This window comes from Alligator sinensis, unplaced genomic scaffold (genome assembly GCF_000455745.1).
Source record: "Alligator sinensis unplaced genomic scaffold, ASM45574v1 scaffold569_1, whole genome shotgun sequence".
Classification (NCBI taxonomy): Eukaryota; Metazoa; Chordata; order Crocodylia; family Alligatoridae; genus Alligator; species Alligator sinensis.
Window position 1 is genome coordinate 3,880,095 of NW_005841914.1, and position 20,778 is coordinate 3,900,872.

Consider the following 20,778-nt stretch of genomic DNA (forward strand, 5'->3'; position numbering starts at 1 on the left):
CCAGTGCTTCTGGCAGAGGAAATCGCTGGCCCCTTTGTCTCCTGAGGAACCGGTCTCACCTCAGCGGAGGAGAAACAGAACAGATGATGGTGTTTGAGGATAATTTTGCCTCCTCATTTCAGGTCAGCATTGTCCTGTGCCTGCAAATACACACACACACACACAAACACAGTCATATGCAAGGGTCTCCATCAGACAGCCACTTTCACTTTGCAAGGAGCAGCTGTGGTTTTTTTATTTTATTGATATTTTCCCCCGATCTAAATGGCTCATTGGCAGTTTGTTGTGCGAACAAACACGTCTCTGGGATCAGGACCCAGCCCTCGTTCAAGGCATGCTAGCACATGCACACGAGCAATCACTGCTCACACGACCATTCGTATTTCCTAGGCTCTCGGCTAGAGCTTTGCACTGGTACAGTCTGAAAGTGGTTGGTGTCCCCATTTCAGATGGGGAAACAGAAGCACAGAAAGATCAAGTGCCATGCCTGGAGTCACCCCACAGGCCAGCTGAAGAGGCAGGGAATGAACACAGGCTTCCCAAGTCCCTTTCCAGTGCAAAATCAGAACCTGAGCAGCTTTCAGTAAACTTTGACTAATAAGTTGGGCTTTGGCAGCCCACCAGTCTAGTCAACATTTCTTGAGTTCAGGGAGAAGCAAGTCATGCCAGGAGCACTAGGGGTGTTGGGCCACAAGCACCATAGTCACTGTAAGTGTATGTAGCTGACTTCCACTGATTTCCCTCAGCTGAAAATTGAAGCAATGCATTTATAATGTATCATGGCACTGTACTTTTGTATTAAAAATGTCTCTCTACAAAGCAAATATTAAATATGTAAATGAATATGCAAACTAGGCATGATTTTTGCATTCGGGCACTCTGCCAAGGCAACTCTCAGTAATATAGGATTTCGATGCAGCTGCTTTAATAATATTTGACATTCAGCATTTGGCTCTTATGTCCCAAAGGATCTGACAATGCTTCAGAAACTACCAATAGCAGAAATGAAATGCAGCCCCCTCCGAGGCCAAGGAGGCAACCGAAGGACACACACAGCACCCTGCATGGCACGTGGTATCCTGCCCTGCATCCAGACTGGAGGGGAGTTATGGGCAAAACCCCCTGGCTTTCCCAGGGTCGCTGCGGGCTTTCTCATCCGCCACGCAAGACGTGCAGGAGCAGCACTCTGGGTTTTAAAGCGTTTGTTCCCCGAGGTTCATGCACCACACGTGGAATGAAAGTCAGTTTACAGGAGTATAAAGAGTACAGTATGTACTGCTGGGACTTGGATGAAAACACGAGTCCAGGTGTTTCAGAGCAGGAGGGCAGCATTTGTCTATGACAAAAGAAAAGAACCAGGACCCAAGAAACCTAGTTCCACCCCAGGTTCTCTCGGTTGCCTTGGGAAGGTCGTTTACCCAACACGTCTTGCTTTTCTCACCCGTGCCTTGGGATAGTACTTATTAACTGGCTGACAGGGATGCCTGTGAGGCTTGGTTAATATTTGCAAAGCACATTGTGATCTTTGGCTACAGAAATGACATCTGTCCTAAAGCCCTGGTCGGTCTCTTTTACCTGCACACGACTGTACCTGTTTTGGTTTGATGTGCAGAGGAGTCTATTCCTTGAAGAAGTGGGTGGTAGTGCAGCTGGATTTCTTGCATTGCCTGGTGCTGGTGTTATGAGAAGAGGAGGAGGGACATCTAGAGGCCACGCGGAGTCTGTAACTGTATAAAGAGGCAGGAGAAACTCTCACCCACATGTCATATTAGAAAGAAAAGCAGAGACAGGGATACAATTCTCAGTTCAAACATTTACCCCAAACAGCTGGCCAAGCTGGTAGCCCATTATCAGAACACCCTTCCTGGTCCTGCTCCTCTGTGTCCTGAACCTAACAGGACTGTAGGCAATGGGAGACCTTCTGTTGACTTCAGCAGGCTTCAGATAAGGGCCCTACGCTCCAGGCAGGCAGTACTGTGAGGCCACTCATGATTTACACTGTTCTGCCATCTCACCTAAATTGAATAATGGGGTAAAGTGAAAAGGCACAAGAGGGGTTAGACTCCAGCCTCCCCCCGCATAGACACGGCATCCAGGGTTGGACAAGCATGAGAAGAAACCAGTGAATGGGGCTCAAACTAATTGCAGCAAGCCACCTGTACCGAACACCGGACAGTGCCAGGATCCCTTTTCCCATATACCCCACAGCAGACTTCTGCCTGGACTCTTATGACAATATAAGGAGCTCAGCATTCATTTAGAAATGAACCTTTCTAACTTTTGTGGTCACAAGGAAAAGTTTGAAAACATGACCCACGCCCATGGTAAACACCTCGCACCTAAAGACAAGGATAAAAACGACCTCAGCCTATTATTTCTTTAAAAAAAACCCCAAAAAACTCTCATGTCTTTGAAGTCAGCTCCAACTATAACATTACAATCCATTAACATTAGTCTTCAAATAGGAGCAGGATTAGTTTATTTATAGCTTTTGCTAAAACAATACAATAAAATGAAAAATAAAATTGTATAATATATATAAATATTATGTATAATGTAATAGCATTTATAATTTTTGCTAAAAGCATGTAATAGGATTCCACCTTCCACCAGTTTAAAAAAAGATTGAAACAGAACATAGTGTATGATGATTTTAAAAATAGATAAAAGCAGCGGTGGAGAACTAGGAGAAACAGGGGAATTCAATTTAATTTTAGCCTTTATTCTTTGTGCAAGTAGTGCAAATACACCTAGGGAGTATAGGAGAGACATCAGTTGTTAAAGAGAAGCCAGTTTTTCTCTTCTTCATTAGTTCAGAATTTAAAAATTTCCACTAATGTAGGTTTTTCAACCCCCCACCCCCAGCATCCATAAAAGTAAATGGGAAAGGGTGAACAGTTTTCATGCCATTTCATCAAATCTGAAAAGGGCATCAACATTTTAAAAGGAAAAATTTCCACCCGCTCTAATAAAAGCATTGTCAGGGATGCCTAGAAATAGGCCATCAAAATATTTTTGTTTGTATTCAGTCCTCCTGTGGAGCAGCTGCAGTTAACTGAGGAAACGCAAAAATAAAAATGACCAGAAGCAGAGTCCAACTTTCATTGTGAAAAATAAAGTTAAAAGTAAACCCGAGTTAGAAAGTTCCTTCGGTTTCAGTATTAAAACAATTATTGCTAGCCCCAAATCAGGAAAAACATAGTGTTGAATCAGAACGTGTCCATTTAAGTACTGTATAATGTCAAGGACATGCTGTGATTTTGAGTCCTTATTAAATTAATGAAATAAAAACACACTTTCACACGCAAGGCATCTGCATCTGAGGACCTATGGCCACCTTAACATAGAGAACTCAAAAGTCAAACTGCAGCACAAAATGGCAATGAGGCTGGAAAAAAAAAAATCTATCCCCCTCTTTTTTGAAATTCAATCTAAACCAGAGCACTCCGGTATTGCTACATGGCACTGCACTATGCACTTAAGACTTATCCTAAGCCCAGGTTAAAGAAACAGCCTGCTAGTTAATAATTGCAGTTGCTGGAAACCCTCAACTGAGAAGGACCGAGCGGCACTATGATTTTGCTATGCTATGCAATCCAACATTTGAATAAAAATAACTGGAGTCCCATAGAGTCAGCCAATAAAGAGGGAAGGAAGAAAACTCTTCCCAGCAAAAGAAATATTGCCTTAAAACCAGAGGGAAGCGCCAGCAGTGATCTGATCAAAAGAACAAATGAATTCTTGCGTTTTAAGTTGTGTGGCAACATAGGGCCTTTTCAGAAAGGCAAAACATTTGGAGTATCTCGTGACCGCCCACTTGTGCGGGATAGACCCTCTGCTTCTCCCATTCAGCTCCTCTTATCTTGCAACAAAAGTCGTATTTAGAGAAGTTCACGTAAGGATCTCCCACATGGTGGTGCCCTTGCCTCCCCATGAAGAAAGTGCAGGGTTGTCTATAGCTAGGAGAGATGACAGCACAAACAGGTGCCGACCTTAATGTAGCAGCCCGGTGTGACACCAGGAAAGACAGACAAAATGACATGGGGACCACATCCCAAACTCAGTACAAAGCCCAGACCAAATCATATGCTTTATCTTCCTCCAGCAAAGACATGAAGGTCTTCCATGCATCTGACATTTGAGCAACGTTTATGCAGCTCGTCTTGCCGAGAAATAGTAGTGGATGGGTTAGGGCGAATCCCCGTGTTGTCATGAAGAGTTTCAATGCAAAAATTAAAACAGGATTCCACTGATCTTAAATTAGCTTCTTGGGACTCTGGTCCTGGTGTCACAGCTCCATTCTTGAGATGGAGACATCAGTAAGCAAGGAAGAGAGCAATCAAGATGTCACTAGAAACAAACTTACTCCCTATATCGTTTTAATTTATACCTTACCTCTTCAGTCTACACCTAACTCCTTTGGCCAACGCTTGCCTCGTCTACCCTGGGCATTTGCTGAAACACTCCCACCAGAGTTACTTCCTCATATGGAACCAGTTTTGTGGATCGGGCCCTACTATTTTTAACACTGTCACTAAATACCTGCTCTTACCATTGCTAATAATAGTAGGGCTAAACTCAGGTGAGAACAAAAGGCTGAAAATTGTGAAGGTGTCCATTGTGGAGGCAGTCTTAGTAGCGTATCAAATGCACAGTATAACAGTAACTCAAGGAACTCTTCTCCTGGCTGCAGGAGAGCACCCTTCAGAAAAGACACTTACCATGCAGAAAATGGGAAAAGCAGCCAAAATAGTAGCATGTAACACTTTTTTCCCCCCTAGTGATGTAGTGGGATTTATATAGAAATAGTTTACGTGCGTAAATTTACTGAAGTCCTAAATTGCCTCAAGATAAACCATAAACCACTTCTTGAACTGAAATAAAATGTCCCACACACGGTGTGCACCATAATACTAACTAGTTCGTCTCCAAGGTGCCACCCTGCCCCGACATGGCAAACCACTTCTCTACCATATGATTTGAATCAACTGAAAACGGAGTTGTTGAACAGTGCAAATTTCTCATGTAAACAAAAACCTACGTTGTCTCTTGGCAAATTAGGGACATAACCCCAGGGGTGTAAGAGTGATGTTGCAGCTGTGATGGTCCAGAAATTATACGAGAGGCAAGGATTTTTTAGGGTGGCATCTTCTAACGGCCTGACTATACTGTCGGGATAAAATTAGACAGTCTTTTGAATGCACGGCATTCTTCACGTCTCTGATCAGAAAGCCAGGCCCAGCGTAGTGAAATACAGCAGACAGGAGGGGCTGAGAAAATTCTCAGGGGTAGCAGGGATTAACGCGTGTGCTTTAATGGGAATGATAATATTAAAAGAATAGAAGAAAGCAAGTCATCGCTTTTATAGCATTTTCCATATCTTGAAGTGCTTTACCAAGGAGGACAGGATCCTTATCTCTAGTTTCCAGATAGGGAAACTGAGTCACAGGACAGGGAAGTGGTTATCAAGGTTATCAAGTCAGTGGCATAGTGAGGAAATCAAAGAGAAATGGAGCTGGAAGGGACCTCAAGAGGTCATCTAGTCCAGTGGTTCTCAACCTTTTTTGTATCAGGACCTACTTGTAAACACCGATAGGCAGTCCCAACCCAGTGCACCTCTATCCTGACCCGCTGCCTCCCACCCCCAGCCCTCCAAGCAGCCCCTTGCAGGCTGCAACTCTGCCAGCCTGCAAGGGAAAAGTCAGTTTTCTACATTTTCCTCCTTTAAAAGAGAATCCATTTTTAAAGTTTGCTCGCAAACCTTTCATATATTGTTGCGACCCACAGGTTGAGATACCTTGATCTAGTCCAACCCCCTGCCTGAAGCAGGAAAGGTCTTGTGTCCCCCTATGAAAATTGGACCTGTGACCTTCGCACTATTAGCACCAGGCTCGAACAGAGCTAAAAAAACGACCATCTCCCGAGTTCCTGCCCTGCATCCTATCTGAGAAGTCTTGCTGCCTCCTGACAGATATGAAAGGTCTCACTTTTCTGCACAAGGTGATATTTTTCTAAATCAAATTTCTGCTTTTTATATCTACCCAGGTCCTTGAACTCTGGCAGGGAAGCAGAAGGCTACATCATCCAGCTCACCAATTAGGTAAAACAGACTGAGTGCATGCAACCCTCCTTTACATGCACTCTAAATGCATTTAGTATTTCTCATGCAAATTACCTTGTATTCCCCCCCTCCCCGCACTAAAGTGATTTAGATTCTTGTAAAGTGTAAGCCCTCCACATTACCCAATTAAGCCCAGAAACATCCATCCAGTTACTTATGGGAATGAAGCCCTGAGGCAATTTGATAGGGTTGTTAGACACACTGGGATCCAGAAGACTGAGAGATCCTGATGAGATATAATGAATGGAACATTATGGTAACAACATACCAAGTGTTAATCCATGGTGCAAAAAGGGTAAATTTTAAAGAGAAAGTACTGAGGATTTCAGAGCTTGACACTCTCTTTTCAGTTAGGGCTTGTTTCCAATTCCCAAATTTAACAACAACTAAACCTGTGGGGTCAGAATTTGGACATACACAAAATCACTTCCTACATTTGCATTTAATTGTTCACATAAAGAGGGGGACAAACATGCTCCATCATCGCAGAAGCAAACTGAGTTTTTAACTGATGGGGACTGATATCAATAGCTCCTCTATGCGGATTTACATCAAAGCTCCTCTATGGGAACTCATGCAGCAATTTGGATGTTTTAAGTGAAACTTCGCCAAATGATCTAAACTTCCTGGTTTATTTGCAAAACTGAGCTGGTTAATCTTTTGAAAGCAAGATTTTCAGTAAGATTTCTGCTGCTTCCTGTTCTTGGTCAGAGATGAAATACTATGAGAACATTGCATGGCTAAGCTAAATGACTTGCTTTTGAATTGTTTTTATTGGGAAAGCGAATATGCAGCCAGCCATTAGGGGACATGAAGAAATAGCAGCCATTAATACCAGTTGCACAAGTAGCATTGCAGCCCAGGGAGATTTTCAAAGTGGAGTAAGTACCTAATGGGACAAAAGGAGTTTTATGATTTTTTTGTACATTTTATTCAATAGCCACTGGGTTAGAAAATAAAAACCACTTCTTGTGTCTAAGAAATTGGGGGGGGGGGGGGGAAGGGATCTTGAATCATTACACTATGCTTACTTTGAGAGTTGATTGAATTAAAAAAAGGGACAGTGAGGTTGGGTTAGAGGGCAGGAGTCTCTCTTTGCAATCACAGGACACAGAGGTATACTGCAAGGGCATGACCCAGATAATGTTATTTCATGGTCAGATCTCTCATGAACTACTGAGGCTATAAAAGCCTTTAACTTTGGGAGTTTAGGGTTTTCATTTTTCTAGGGGAAAGAGCAGGAGACTCTAGCTATGAATGCCCACAAGCCCCCATATCTTTGCAATGGTTTTTGCTTCTCTGCTTACTCAGACCAACCCTCAAAATATCTAGGCTGTTTAATTTTCAAGCTCGGCTCCAGGTGTAGCATTTTAAGCGTGCTCAGTATCAACCTAACTCCGGCCAGTCAGTAAAATCCTTACTGACTTCAGAGATGGGATTAGCATTTGTCTGGTGCTGAGACCTTTTCAAAATATCATCCTGTATTTAAAACTTGATGTGGCTTTTGGAACTCTTGCTCTGAGTCTATAAATTTAGATGGGCTGTATCATTTCAGCGATTTATCTTCCTGCCCTTTTAAAGCAGCACACTGAGTTCTGAGCACCAAGAGGTGAAGAACATTTGATCACAAATAGCAATCCTCAAATGAGTCTTCTTTACTGCCACACAATATAATCTGATAGTTTGATAAAAAGCTTTCATGTCTACCAAATCACCCTCCTGGCTGTGGAAAAAGCATAAGGTTCATTATTTACTATTAAACAGAAAGTATATCATAGATAGGGAACATTTAATATGGGTTTTTTTATATAGATGTGCTTGCGCTGGGTGAGTTATACAAAGAACTCTGCAGGTTAATACTAAGGGGTTAGCAGAACTGAGGCAGCTGCTTCAGCCCTGCAGGTCTTCTTGTATAATTTGCTACACAAAACAATATGGACAGATAAAGGAGCAGTAAAACAAAACACGCTATGATTTAAAAAACACGCTTCGATGCGACACATATGGTTGCAATAGTGCAGGGGGGTGTAGTCAATCCAGTTGCTGGTGTGATAAGCATCATCTTGATTGTCACTGGGGATTGCACCAGGGCCCTGCTGTGATAAAGGAAGCCAAGTCCGTTAGCTGGTAGCTGTAGCAGAATCACATCCTCTGCAGATCAGGCACAGGAGACGTGACATTAAGAAGAGCAGTGGGTTATGCTCAACTCTGGGGCTTGCGTCCAAGGGAATCTGTAAATATATTAAACTCGTTCAAACAGCACCTTGATGTAGGAATTGTTAATCGCATGTCACAGCAGCTCTTGTCATCCTATGCTGCGTTAACAGACGAACCAGTACCCAAATGAAACGCAGAACCAGTTCTGCTAACACTACATAGCAGCCTCACCGCAGTCAAACCAAGCATCTTGCTTCCTGTTTGAATGGCAATCTGCACCAGCTACCATGGGAGTGAATGCCCTCAAAAAGGTCATGAAGCAGCACAAGGTGCCTATGTTTTTCCCACCAGGTGAACGGGTAGAAGCAAGGACACTGATTTAGTCCCTGCTGCTGCTGCCATTGGCAGGACTCCTTGAAAAGCTTCAGGCAAGGAATAAAGCTTTCTTTCTTCCCCAGAATTTTTAAGGAAGATGGGAGAGGGTGGAGAGCCACCCTGAAAACAGCACCTGGCCTCTCCAAGATGTAAATGTCTACTTTAGGCTACAGCAGCCCTCACCTGTTCCCTGCTCAGTAACACTACCCAAAAGCTAAGCACAGACAGTCAAAAAGCCCAAGGCTGAATTGAATCAATCTTTGAAAGTTAGTCTCAAGCTGCAAAGATTGAACCGATAAGTAAGTAAACAGACATTCACTTTTTGATTCTGGAAATGCAGCCACATGCCTGCCGTGGCCCAGGCCAAAGGCTGGGGGGCACTAGAGCACACCTCCCTGCTCAGCTGGAGCAGACACCTTGGGCATAGGCTAGCCTGCCCACCCAGCAAGGAGAGGAGGGGGCAGAGTTTGCAGGGGAGGTGCAAAGCATCCCAGGATGCTGGGGGACTTGAATCTGGATCTGGGACAGAAGTACCATAAACTGATTTAACCTAAATCAGTTCAATCTGATACTACATCCGTCCAGGTTTGTCTTAAACCAGTTTCAGCCATTTTGAAAGTGGTTTATGTGCACTTAACTTCTGTTGTGTTACAGATTTGAACCAGTTTTGGATCACTTATACCAGTTTACGTGCACTTTCTATCCCTAGCCAAATAATTCAGACAGGAAGAGAGACCAACAAAACGCTCAACATTAGGTGAAATGGACTCCTGGCTCTAGCAGTACCTAGCCCAGACACCAGAATTAACTTCATCACCCCTTACTGATGCCAGATGCAAGTGTTCAGAGCCTCAAATGTTCCTTCTCAGAGAAGTGACACACACCTCTGGAAGCAGAAGACCACACAGTCCCCGAGCCAATAATGACTCAGAAGAAGAATCGTCTACTGAAATACCGATGCCAGATCTCTCAAACCGTTGGCAGGTTCTTGGAGTTCTCCCATTCAAGTAATGATTGGCCAATGCTGCTTTGTGATACTTAACCACAAAGCAGACGTGGCATACCCATTTTGAAATTTGCTACGCTGGCTCCCAGATTAGGATCTACAAATCACTCGCTCTGAGGGGTTGTAACTGTCTAGATGGCAAAATATCAGCCAAACTTCTAAGACCTTCCTTGCTACCCTACCTGATGCTCCCTTACAGACCCCTGTGTCCGGAGATGGTTTTTAACCTAAGAAATCAAGTATTTCCACACAGTACCATGAATGTTTTCGTGTCGTACTTTGGCAAAAGCACAACCAAAACCAGGTTTACAGAAGACACTGACAGAGGAGCAGACATACAGATGAAACAAGGTTCAAATGACCTGCCACAGACTTGAAGCAGTGGGGAAAGAGAACATAAGATGCTAAAAACTTTGTCCCAAGAGAGAAGCAAAATGGCATGGGGGTACCTGTCCCAGCTGCTATACCCTGTCAAAAGGATTTTTTTCTCTTCAAAATCCTAATATTACTATTTCACAGAACCAAAAGCTATAGATATGACAGAAAACATGTGGCAGTGGTAAATGGAAAGAGAGTTTGCATGATCCTGTGGCAAGGAAAGAGGACAGGAAATCAGGAGCCCTGGACTCTATTCTTGCCTTGGCAATGAACAGCTGTTTGACCTTAAACAAACTAGATCCCCTCTGTTTCCCCACCCATCTTTGGCTTCAGTCTATTTTCAAACTCTTCTGGGCATGGACAGTCTCTTCTCTGTGGTATCTAGTACAACAGGGCTTTGATTACAGCTGGAGCCTCTAGATAGTACCTAGATTTTAATTATGCACAAAACATTACATTAAGGGAACATTACTCATGTTGTACAGTCAAGCACTGAAATGTTAGGAAATGCTAAAGTTAAGTCACGTGCAACCCCAATTTAGCCCTCCTGTGCATATGCTTTCTGGTGCAGTCTTCAATTACACGAACACATATTTTTATACTGTCCCATTCACCGAATAGAATGACTCACTGAATGAACTGCTATTTGGTATCTTCTTTCTTATTCTCATTATTCACTGTCTCTCCATGCCTTATTTACTCAACATTATTCAAATCCTGCTCGGAGGATGGAATCATTAATTTCCTTGTGGGCTTTTGTATGATGCTTTGTAGATTTGTATCCAAGTGCTTCACAAGCATGAAATTAATGCATCTATACAAAATCCCTGCGAGGCACAGGCTTGATGTTATTTTATAGCTGGGGAACTGAAGCAGAACTCCCATTGGCTTCACTTGCAGTTGCGAGTAGCCGGTACTTCTGCAAATTAAACCCCAGAGCATTGAGTTGAGCACTCAAGAAATAAAAGGAAAAGCTCATTAGTGACCCACTGAACTTTGATTTGGGCGACTTGTCCAGGATCACATAGGAACTTTGTGGCTTAGGGGCAGGATACAATCCTGTTCTCCATGACAGGACCCACTATGAGACTTTTCCTTCTCTTCCTGCAGTCTCAGGTCTCATTCACTGTGCTATACTACACACTATAGTGCACTATACAACAATAAATGAGGCTAGGGTCCTATAATCTCCTTCACTACACAATCCTGATTCATCCCCAATGCAGGCCCACTGTGGTCATGGCTGGGGTGCTGGGGGAGAGATCTGGGCATGTAACTGCAGACTGAGTTGTAACATATGCACGAAGAGGCTGAACCTGGATGATGTTAATCATGTACTTCATGTAATTTTGTGCATAAATTTCCTAGGTTTAAAAAAAAGGGGGTGGGGGGGGGGGGGAAATCCAGAAATTCCATCACGTGGCATCATACCGAGATGCACAAGGCAGCTGTTGGCATGGAGCCTTTAAAACCACCGTACAGACCTTGTCACCAGAAGTCACGGTACACGATGGCAATAGCATGTTGTCACCCTTTGCATGCACCAGCACTGATGTGATATCCACTGACAGCAGAGAAATAGCAGGTCAAGAACCTGGGCTGCCACTGTAGACGGCAGGGGCCAGCATATTACCTGCCGTCATTCTCCTTTCATGCATCTCCCTCAAGCTTGACCATACCCATCTCATGCTTTTCAATCCGTCCCGTTTTGGATCTTTCCCTCAGTTTGTTTGCATCTTGTTCTCTTTGTCTGCCCAACCCGTCTCACACTGGAACCTCTGCCTCTGTGCGCAAGAGGGACCTGCACTCAGGATCCACTGGGTCACAGAGTGCTTCATTTGACTCAGATTGGCCCAGTCACTCATAAATCTCCCAAATGTTAAAACGTTTGCAATAAAATAGTCCACGTCAGCTATCAGACTAGTTTATAATCGTAGGGGGTGCTGTAAGAATCCCACCTATATTCCTTAAATGCTCCGCAACATTAGCAATCTGTAGTTTGAACGTATAAACTATGTGAGGCATGGTGAAAAGCATGAGTACGTGGCAGGGAGTTATACCACACATCAGCTGCTCCATGGGGGCTACTTCTATACATGCTCTTACCCCATGGTAAATGGAAGCTGAACTGCAGCAACTTACTTGCCCTTCCTTCACTGATGTCTAGGCTCTCATGGTTTGACTTCCATTTACCACACGATGCATTACCATGCAGCAGCCAATGTGCACAGTGCCACCCCGCTTTACCCTGCAGTAATTTTTTTCTATGTTCATACTCTCGTGCACATTTGATAAGGATGAGAAATGGATCTGAATTATAAATGGCTGAAGATCAGGCCCGTTTCATTACTTTTCAGGGTGACACTACATTATTTACCAAACTTTTTGTGGCCACATGCTCCTTTTTCATTTAACTGTGCCCCACTATGCTTCAATGTTATGGAAACTGGAAGAAAAACAACACCTCACATCAATACAACTACACTGTAACCTCTCCAACAACCTATGTTTTATTTTGCTTTATTTTCCTCCATTTGCATATCCCTTCTCTCTCCTGCTTTTCCATTTTTTCCTCTCATGCACCCTTTAGACGTTCATTGTATACCAGAGATATAGGAACTCCAGTCTGAGAAGACCGTTGGGACATGCCATGAATATACATATCTATGAAGTGAAGGTCAGAAGACTCGAATTCAAGCACCAAATCCAGCAGAACAAAATAACCATTTGCTTTTCATACTGTGATCAATTATTCAACTAACTTACTACTGCACACTAAAACATGGTTTGTGTCACCACCCAAACCTCTTATAAAGATTAATTTTCTTATACATTTCATTTCAGACTATTCATAGCGTTCTGCGGGCAGTTTTATGGATAAATTGCATGTCGTTACTCCAGGAACGTACTCTGAAATGGCTAACCCATCCATTTCCCTCAAACTAAACTCTCATATTCACCAGGCTCTCCACGTTACTAAACCAGATTGTGGAGTTGATAGATGCATGCGAAACCTGATCGGTGACAGCAATGAAAAAGGTTCTCTTTTGAATGTGCAATAGAGGGATAGTGAAAAATAATTTACATCAATGCAATGTGACATTAGACATGCTCTAGTTGAGTGGTGAAACCAATTGCAAAGTCTATTTTATACATACATACACACACACATAGATATACACATACACACAAAACATTTCCCGTGGACAATATCACAATGCAATAAAATACCCTTCAAATTTACAAAATTTGGACAAACTATTTGAAATAGACAACTATTTTCAAATGCAGGTATCTAGAATAGGGATTCTTACTCCTTAATAAACCCTAAACATTTTTTTTTTAAATCCAGATTTGGTGGCTTTTCAGGGATGACACAAAAGGCTAGTTAATCTTTGCCTCCAAGAACAACGAAAGGGTAAAAGGGATAGCCTTCTTGTCACTGGTAGGTTGGCAGAGTATTAGAACATGCTATTTCTGCTGGGCTATTGTAGGATTAATTGGGTGTCAGGACATCTGAAGCTGCATGTAGACATCTTTTTATTATTTCAGTTGAAATAAAAATATTCAAGGCACTTTAATACAGTGGCCAGATTTCCAGAGATGCTCAACTTTTGTATGTCCTGAAGATTTCAATGACTGTTGTAGCTCCTCCGTTTTTTCACGCAGATGCTTACATAGGGATTTAGGAACCAACTATAGGCCCACAGGTTGGAGATTTTCCCAGGAAGCTACTAGCTCATTTCTACTTACAGTTTTTCTCTACCAATTGGAAACCAGAACAAAATTTGGACACCATTAAAACTCCCTAGGGAAGTAGCTCTACCCAAACTGGGATTTTCCAAAGCTTCTAGGGTTTTGTATAGGCACACAAACACCTTATCACAAGCAAGTAAAAGGTATCCACTTACACCTGTAAGCTACGTTGCTATAAATGCCCATGTACACACTCTTAGCCTGTGGTAAATCAGAAGTATCTTGCCTCTCACTGAACGTAAAGAAACCCTTACTTGACCACAGGATAAGACTGTACAAAGCGGGTAGTTGCCACACCATAGCTGATGTACTTGACTTTCAAATCCCAATCTACCTCTGGTAACTTGGTTACATGCCCAAGTCAAAAATGGTTCTCTAAACAGACAAGGTTCCTTGGGTGAATTTGATATCTTTTATTAGACCAACCCAAATGGTTGGAGAATAGTTATTAAGCAAGCTTTCGAGTTCAAAAACCCTTTGTCAAGCTAAGGAAGTTTCAGCAGTTGGTGTGTGCTCTTCCTGGATGGAAACAGAGACACTTAGGAAAATTACCCCAAATTAAGGTCTTGGCTATAAATAGACAAAATCATGAGAGTGACAGCTTGAAGTATAACCACGGAGTAAAGCGCCTCATGGCAGCCACACGTAAGTGAGCAGATTGTGTTCAGTTGCCATCTGAAAATTTTGAGGAAAATCCATTGGGGAGTAAAATACTCCACAGTGGAGGAAAGTTGGGGGGGGGGGGGGGGGGGGTTTACATCAATATTAGTGCCTTTTTTCTATTTAAATTATTGCAACATTTCAGTGGCCAAAAGTTAATGTTTATGGTCAAATGGTATGAATTTCAAGTGGACTATTTAAACTGCAGCGAGCTTCTCTATGAACACAAACACTTTTAATTAAAAGCAGCCTTAATACCATTTAGTTTCCTTTGGAATAAGCATGCATCACGGGGGCTGGAACATAGCTAATTCATCCACTTGAAAAGTTCATTCAAATCAAATTCCCCAAGAACCCACAGGTACACAAGCCTGTAAAAATAGGCTCCCAATTTCCAATGAATAGAGAAACATAATGCACAGGAGCAGTTTTCATGTGGCTCATTTTTCTGAGGCGAAGGCGAACTGCAACTCTACTAATCTATCTGGGACTTGATGAAGGCGTTAGCATTGCCACTGTGAGGATATCACGCAGTCTCGTAACCACTTAGTAATGTAGGGAGGCAGATGCGGCATTGTGAGATCCTAGCATCAAGAACTGCTGGAGTGCAGGGTTGCTCAAAACTATTTACATGGCATATATAAACCATGGCCCACAGGAGAAACAACTGGTTTAATTTGACCGCGTTCAGAACTATTTTCAAAGGTGTGGGCCAGCTGCAACTCCCTCCGAGTTAAATAGGAGCTGCAAGCACTCATCTCCCCTAAAGAACAGTCTGACAACTTATACATGCCCTTGAATAGGAATTGTGCTGATAAAGGACAAGAAGCTAGAAGGATCTTGGATAGAAATCCCAGCTTATTTGTTGTTGACTCACTGTGCAACCTTGCCAAAGTCACTCGACTTTCCTGCACCACTGGCTGTCCATAGGGCGACTGGGTGAAAACACGAGCTGCCACCAACAACCAGGTGCTGCCGCTAACCTGACTTGTGTGTGGTAACTGAAATATGAAATGGAAAGGAAAATACACAATAGATATGGGAAAGGCATGGAAATGTTAAACCATCAGAATGAAAGCTTGAGAATCAATATAAAATTTTACAGCACAACCGAAAAGGAATTCTAAAAGAAAAATAAGGTTTATCGCTATACACAACTTAACTACAAGATATTCAGTATAGCTTTGTTCCTTACTTTGAAAAAGGGGCTGAAAAATGTTTGCCCAACGTTTTCAGTTATTTGTTCTTAGTGACAGGGAACAGACAAAGGACCCAAGCATTAAGAGAATAAGGCCCTCTCTACATTTTAGAGGCATAGGCAATTAACTGGTTAATTGTGCAATTACCTTAAGATCAGCTAGATGTGCAAAGTAGCTATCACACCACAAAAAACTCCAACCAGCTATACAGTTAGACCTTGAAAATGTGTATTAATTTTATAGCTGGTTGTTATCAAACTTTAATTTGCACGTGTAGCATGGTTTCCCCCCCCCCCATGGCTAGGATACCTATCAACTGCTGGGCTCCCAGTTGCGGGGGTGCACCATGCTTAGCTGGAGCTGGGAGGTCCACAACACCCAACACCAGCAGCTGCTGACTCAGGGTCCTAGCAGCACAGGGGCCCAGTCCTGCAGCTGGTCCCAGCAGCTAAGGGGCAGAGCTGCCCTAGGGTGCTTGAAACCCTTAAGCCTGGGGGAATCACAGTTGTCACAATTCCCCAGGCTCAGGGGTGCATGAAAACCTTTTCCCCCTTGTACTATGTCATGCATAAATCTGGTTTCTGAAATATGTCAGAGTGAGAGCAGCCCGAGAGAAGGATTCAGTCGCAGAAGGCAGCAAACGACAAAGGCACTAGATTTTTCTACCACAATGTAAACCAGTAACAGAAACGGCTCTTGCCTCTGAGGCAATTTCAATGCTGGATCCGACCACTGAATAGGCTCATGAGGGTCCCAAACTGTGGTAGATGATATACAGTAGACTGACACCACCAAGCAGGCATCTAATGGTCACAAGTTGAAGTTGGTGAAAATGCAAGTAGAACTTGACTTGGTGATTGAAGTATGAACAGATCCATCTGTGCACACCATGCAATGATGACATTACCAACTTAATATCTGACATACAGGATGTTTTCTAAACTTGCTTCACACTTGATGTGTCCATGCAACTATACTGGGTAATTATTACAAAATGTTTTCATTCAGTCAAAATAGCCAATTTAACTGACAGTTGTTCTAAATTTTGCAGGATGCTACTTTATGTAAATTAAGATAATTATACGTTTGGCTAATGGTATCCACACTAACCATGCATCTCTGTCTCAATCTAATGTCTAGACCACACTAGGTATCAAACTACAGTAATTATTACACCACAGTAAGAAAAAGAAATCCCTTAAAAGTACCTGGGTTGTACTGGCTTGGTGGCACAATTTATTTGTAGCATGCTGATGAGAATAAAAACAACGATCAGGAACAAAACTGATGCATCACTGATGTGTATCCTCAGCACAGTTATCCCCAATCATCACTGCAATTAAGTGGTTAGAGTGGCTCATATACTGCTGAATGGAACAGCTCAAATACTTTGCATGTGTAAAGTCTGTAGCAGTTTATCGTGCGCTTTATGACTCTTTGAGCTGATTCCTACAGGATACTGCTGTTTGGACAATATAAGGGAAATACTTGTAGCAACGGATCTACTTCCACAAAATAAAGTAAACATGTAATTTTTGCTTGCGTATCATTCAAATGAACACGACTAGCTATTTGAATAGGCAAACGTGCGTTGGTGTTGGCGCTCTCTCACCAGCCATTGGCAAGCTAGCGTGCACAGTGAAAGAAACCATGGGATATCATCACATGCCATCTTGTGCTGTTTCCGTCCACCGAAAAGTATCAATTAGCTTTTTCCTTCAGGGCTAGTGGTAGGATGTTCCAATAGGTTTATGATTATTAACTTCCTATAGTTTCAGTATGATCCATGACGTGATCATTTAAAATTACTTAAATCTCACACCAGCATGAACAGGCTTTAAGATGCAAAAACACCACTATGGAAGGATTTTATTTGGATGGTCAGGTGTGTCATAGTTCCTCCTTGTTTTGGAACATTATGTTCTAAACAAAAAGAATAAAAATAACCTGTCCTACAAGCCTTAAAATGCACTTTGATTTTCAATTAGTTCAATGAGCTAGAAATATAAATCAGAGCATAAAACGTATGTAGACCAAGTATTTTATGACACTCTTACAGCTAGTCAATCATTACATGATACTTTTAACTATTGCTTTTGAATTTGTAGCTATATTATTAAATGGATTGTTAATAGCACTTACATAAGTAATTATTAAAAAACAAAACACAGTAAGACAGAATTTATTCATATTTGCTTTGGTAAGTTGCATGTAATTATCTAAAGGATGCAAGCACACTTAATTCCCTCTAGATGTACATTGTTGTTCCTCATAGTCCACGTTTAGATACAAAAGGCAAGTTTTCCACCAGTTTTTAAAAAGTTTACTTTATTGGTTACAGTTATATAAAATGTATCACAGTAGTCCCATCTAGCTGGTCATTAAGTGCTTGCAAGAGCTTAGGGTTTTTTTTAATACATTGGATGAATTCTCAATGTTCATTTCATGCCAGAGTGAAAAAGAGAACACCTCTCTTCATTTGCTTACCTGCACTTAAAACATCTCCGAGAAGTCTACAATGTTCAAAAGCAAGGACAACCCCATTTGTATGTCAAACTGTAATTTTTAATGTTTTAATTAGAATAGTCTTTATATCACTCTCCAACAAAAGAACAATATAACTAACAGCAAACTTTAATACAAGAACACTCTCCAGATTAACAACCCAAAATAAAAACAAAAATGAAATTAATGTAAAATGTAAATCACATATATAATACAATTGAAGTGTCCAAAACAATTTAAATAATTTTAAATATTTTATTTTTTAAACTTGCTACAAATGCTTTATACAATATTTCAACATAAAGATCCCAAAACAGAAATGTAACAAAATGGGAATGATAGTGAAAGTGAAAGTTAAAGTGGCACAAATTCACCAAACAAGTATTAAACTACAAATTTTAAGAGGTAGATTACTTTTTAAGTCAAGGAAAAACAAAACAAAAAAAGAGGGGCAAGGGGGTGCATAATGATACTAGCCACTTTCCATGAACTCAGTCATTAATCCTGAAGGCTATATAAATGCATGACAAATTGTTTTTCCATGAAAAAAAATGTTTATGATCTGTAGGTCAATGTGTTGCTTTCAGTTACTAGAAAATAATGCATAAGATCTTTTACAGTAATTATATATTTAACTTGCAAACTGTACATGTACATAGCCCCATTTCTGGCCTATTTATTAATAAAATGGTATCCACTTCTATAATATTCACAAATTGGTGCCAGTATTTTGTTGCCATGGGAGGTTATTTGCATGTATAAAAGGAGATGGGGAAATTCATAAAATGTCCAAATCTGTTTTTTCCCCCATGTTTATGTTGGCCAATTAAAAATGGGGAGAGGGTGGCAAGAAAAAGTAAATGCTGTCAGCCTAGGTCCTTCTCTACTTGAAGCATTTAAAAGAAAAGCTTCAAGAGAGTCAACACATGACAAAAATACTTTGAGTGCAGCAATATTAGTTGTCCCTGAATCTACGCTGAATCACTAATAAAACAGGGAACCTGCTCCGCAAAGTTGAAATTGAACTTGTGTGTGTGTGCCTTTCATGAAGGTATGGGCTAAACGAGCAATCTGAGCTAGCAAGGGAGGCCAATGGCAGCCAATTCTGTTTCGTCTAACCCATTTTGTTTCTTTTTTTTAGTACCCTTTTCTTTCCTGTGAATCATCCGGTAGCCCAGCATGTGTCAGGCACCAAAGAAGAAAACGTATGCCTGGCACTAAATGTTATTAGCAAGAAGCCTGCAGGCAATCAGCTGCATTTTATGATTGTGAGTCAGCTTCAGCTGGTTTCGCAAGCTTGGTGCATTTCACATCCATTGTCGTAGTGCTTATCTTAAGTGGAGCATGCAACAGCTCTACCTTGTCATTTAGGGATTTTTGTTTTGTTTTTACAGGAGGTTCCTAGAAAATAAGAAACAAAAACTGAAGATAAATGACAAAAATAATAAACTGTCTGTGAAAGGGATATGCTTACAAAGGGAAAACAAAACAAACTAAAGGGTGAAAAACAGACTTGAACACAATTTCAGAGTGAAGCAGATGGTTTGGAAATGCTTCTTAAGTTAAAATTTCCTGGGAAAGACAGAAATGTCAGTATGAAGAACAGAATCAGAGTCTGCCCACTGGTACCTGAGGGTCAACTAGTGCATCAAACAGGGAGGCTACACAGAACCCTTGATTCTTGGCATATATACCAAGGGTGAATATTAGGGCTGTGCGAAGCTTCGGGTGGTGATTTGATTCGGAGGAGATTCGGCCCAATTCGGTGGCCAAATCTCCGAATCCGAATCGAATCAGGGACCAATTTAAAGGTCCGAATCAAGTCAAAGCTCTCTGAATCTTTGGAAAAGATTCGGAGAGCTTTGGTGATTTGGGCAGTCCCCGGTGGCTGCAGCAGGGAGCTGCAGCTGACTCAGAACTGGTAAGTACTAGGGGTGGGGGAGGGGACCAGGGGGGGACCCCTGCCAGCCCCCCTGACTCCCCCAGCCCCCCTACGGCCTGCTGATCCCCGCCCACTCTGCCAGCCAGTCAGATCTGAATGCCCAGCTGCAAACTTCAGTCCAACTCTGCTATCAGTCTGAATACAATGGGCCTGATACTGTTCTCCATTATGTTTGTGGAAGATGAGGAACAGGTCCACCAAATTCAGTGGAGCTGGCCAATGTGAAGTAGATGCCTTGCGTATGGGCTCAGATGGTTTTGATCCTCATCTTTTTGACACCAGTGTCTGCATGACATTTTACCTTGCAAGTCTCTAAATGGGAGAACACAGGGGTACAATTCTAAAGCAGACCCTTGATTTATACCCAAATGTAAGCCCAGTGTGAGCTGAACTCTGAGGTCTTTTATTTTTATTTTATTTATTTATACATATAAGTGCCAAATCAGATTCGGCTGAATCGAATTGGGACAGTGATTCGAGTCACTGAACCGAACCACTGACCCCCGAATCCGCAAAATTCGAATTGAATACTAGCCGCTTCACACAGGCCTAGTGAATATGCAAAATCTAGTTAGGAATTCAGAAGAAATACTCCCACAAGATACCAAATGTCCCTTTTTAGCAAAACCATTCATAAGACTAGCCCAGAAACGCATGCTGCAATGGGGAACATGAGCAA

The 20,778-nt window shown here is 42.0% G+C and overlaps 1 protein-coding gene across 9 annotated transcripts in view; it reads right to left on the bottom strand.

Moving 5' to 3' along the window:
• Nucleotides 1-5: 5 nt before the first annotated feature.
• Nucleotides 6-20,778, bottom strand: part of PRDM2 (PR/SET domain 2) — a 90,186-nt gene continuing 69,413 nt past the window's right edge. For 5 of the 9 annotated variants that reach the window (XM_025198129.1, XM_025198128.1, XM_025198133.1 and 2 more), the window contains 2 exons: nucleotides 1,592-1,727; nucleotides 6-140 (listed from right to left, as the gene is read on the bottom strand). In XM_025198129.1, coding sequence (XP_025053914.1) covers nucleotides 1,619-1,727 — 109 coding nt within the window. In that variant the 3' untranslated portion in view covers nucleotides 6-140; nucleotides 1,592-1,618. Of the gene's footprint in view, nucleotides 141-1,587; nucleotides 1,728-1,818; nucleotides 2,016-7,892; nucleotides 8,353-17,818; nucleotides 19,580-20,778 lie in introns of those variants that run through there. The other 4 variants (XR_003092896.1, XM_025198130.1, XM_025198131.1 and 1 more) reach the window with 4 other exon arrangements.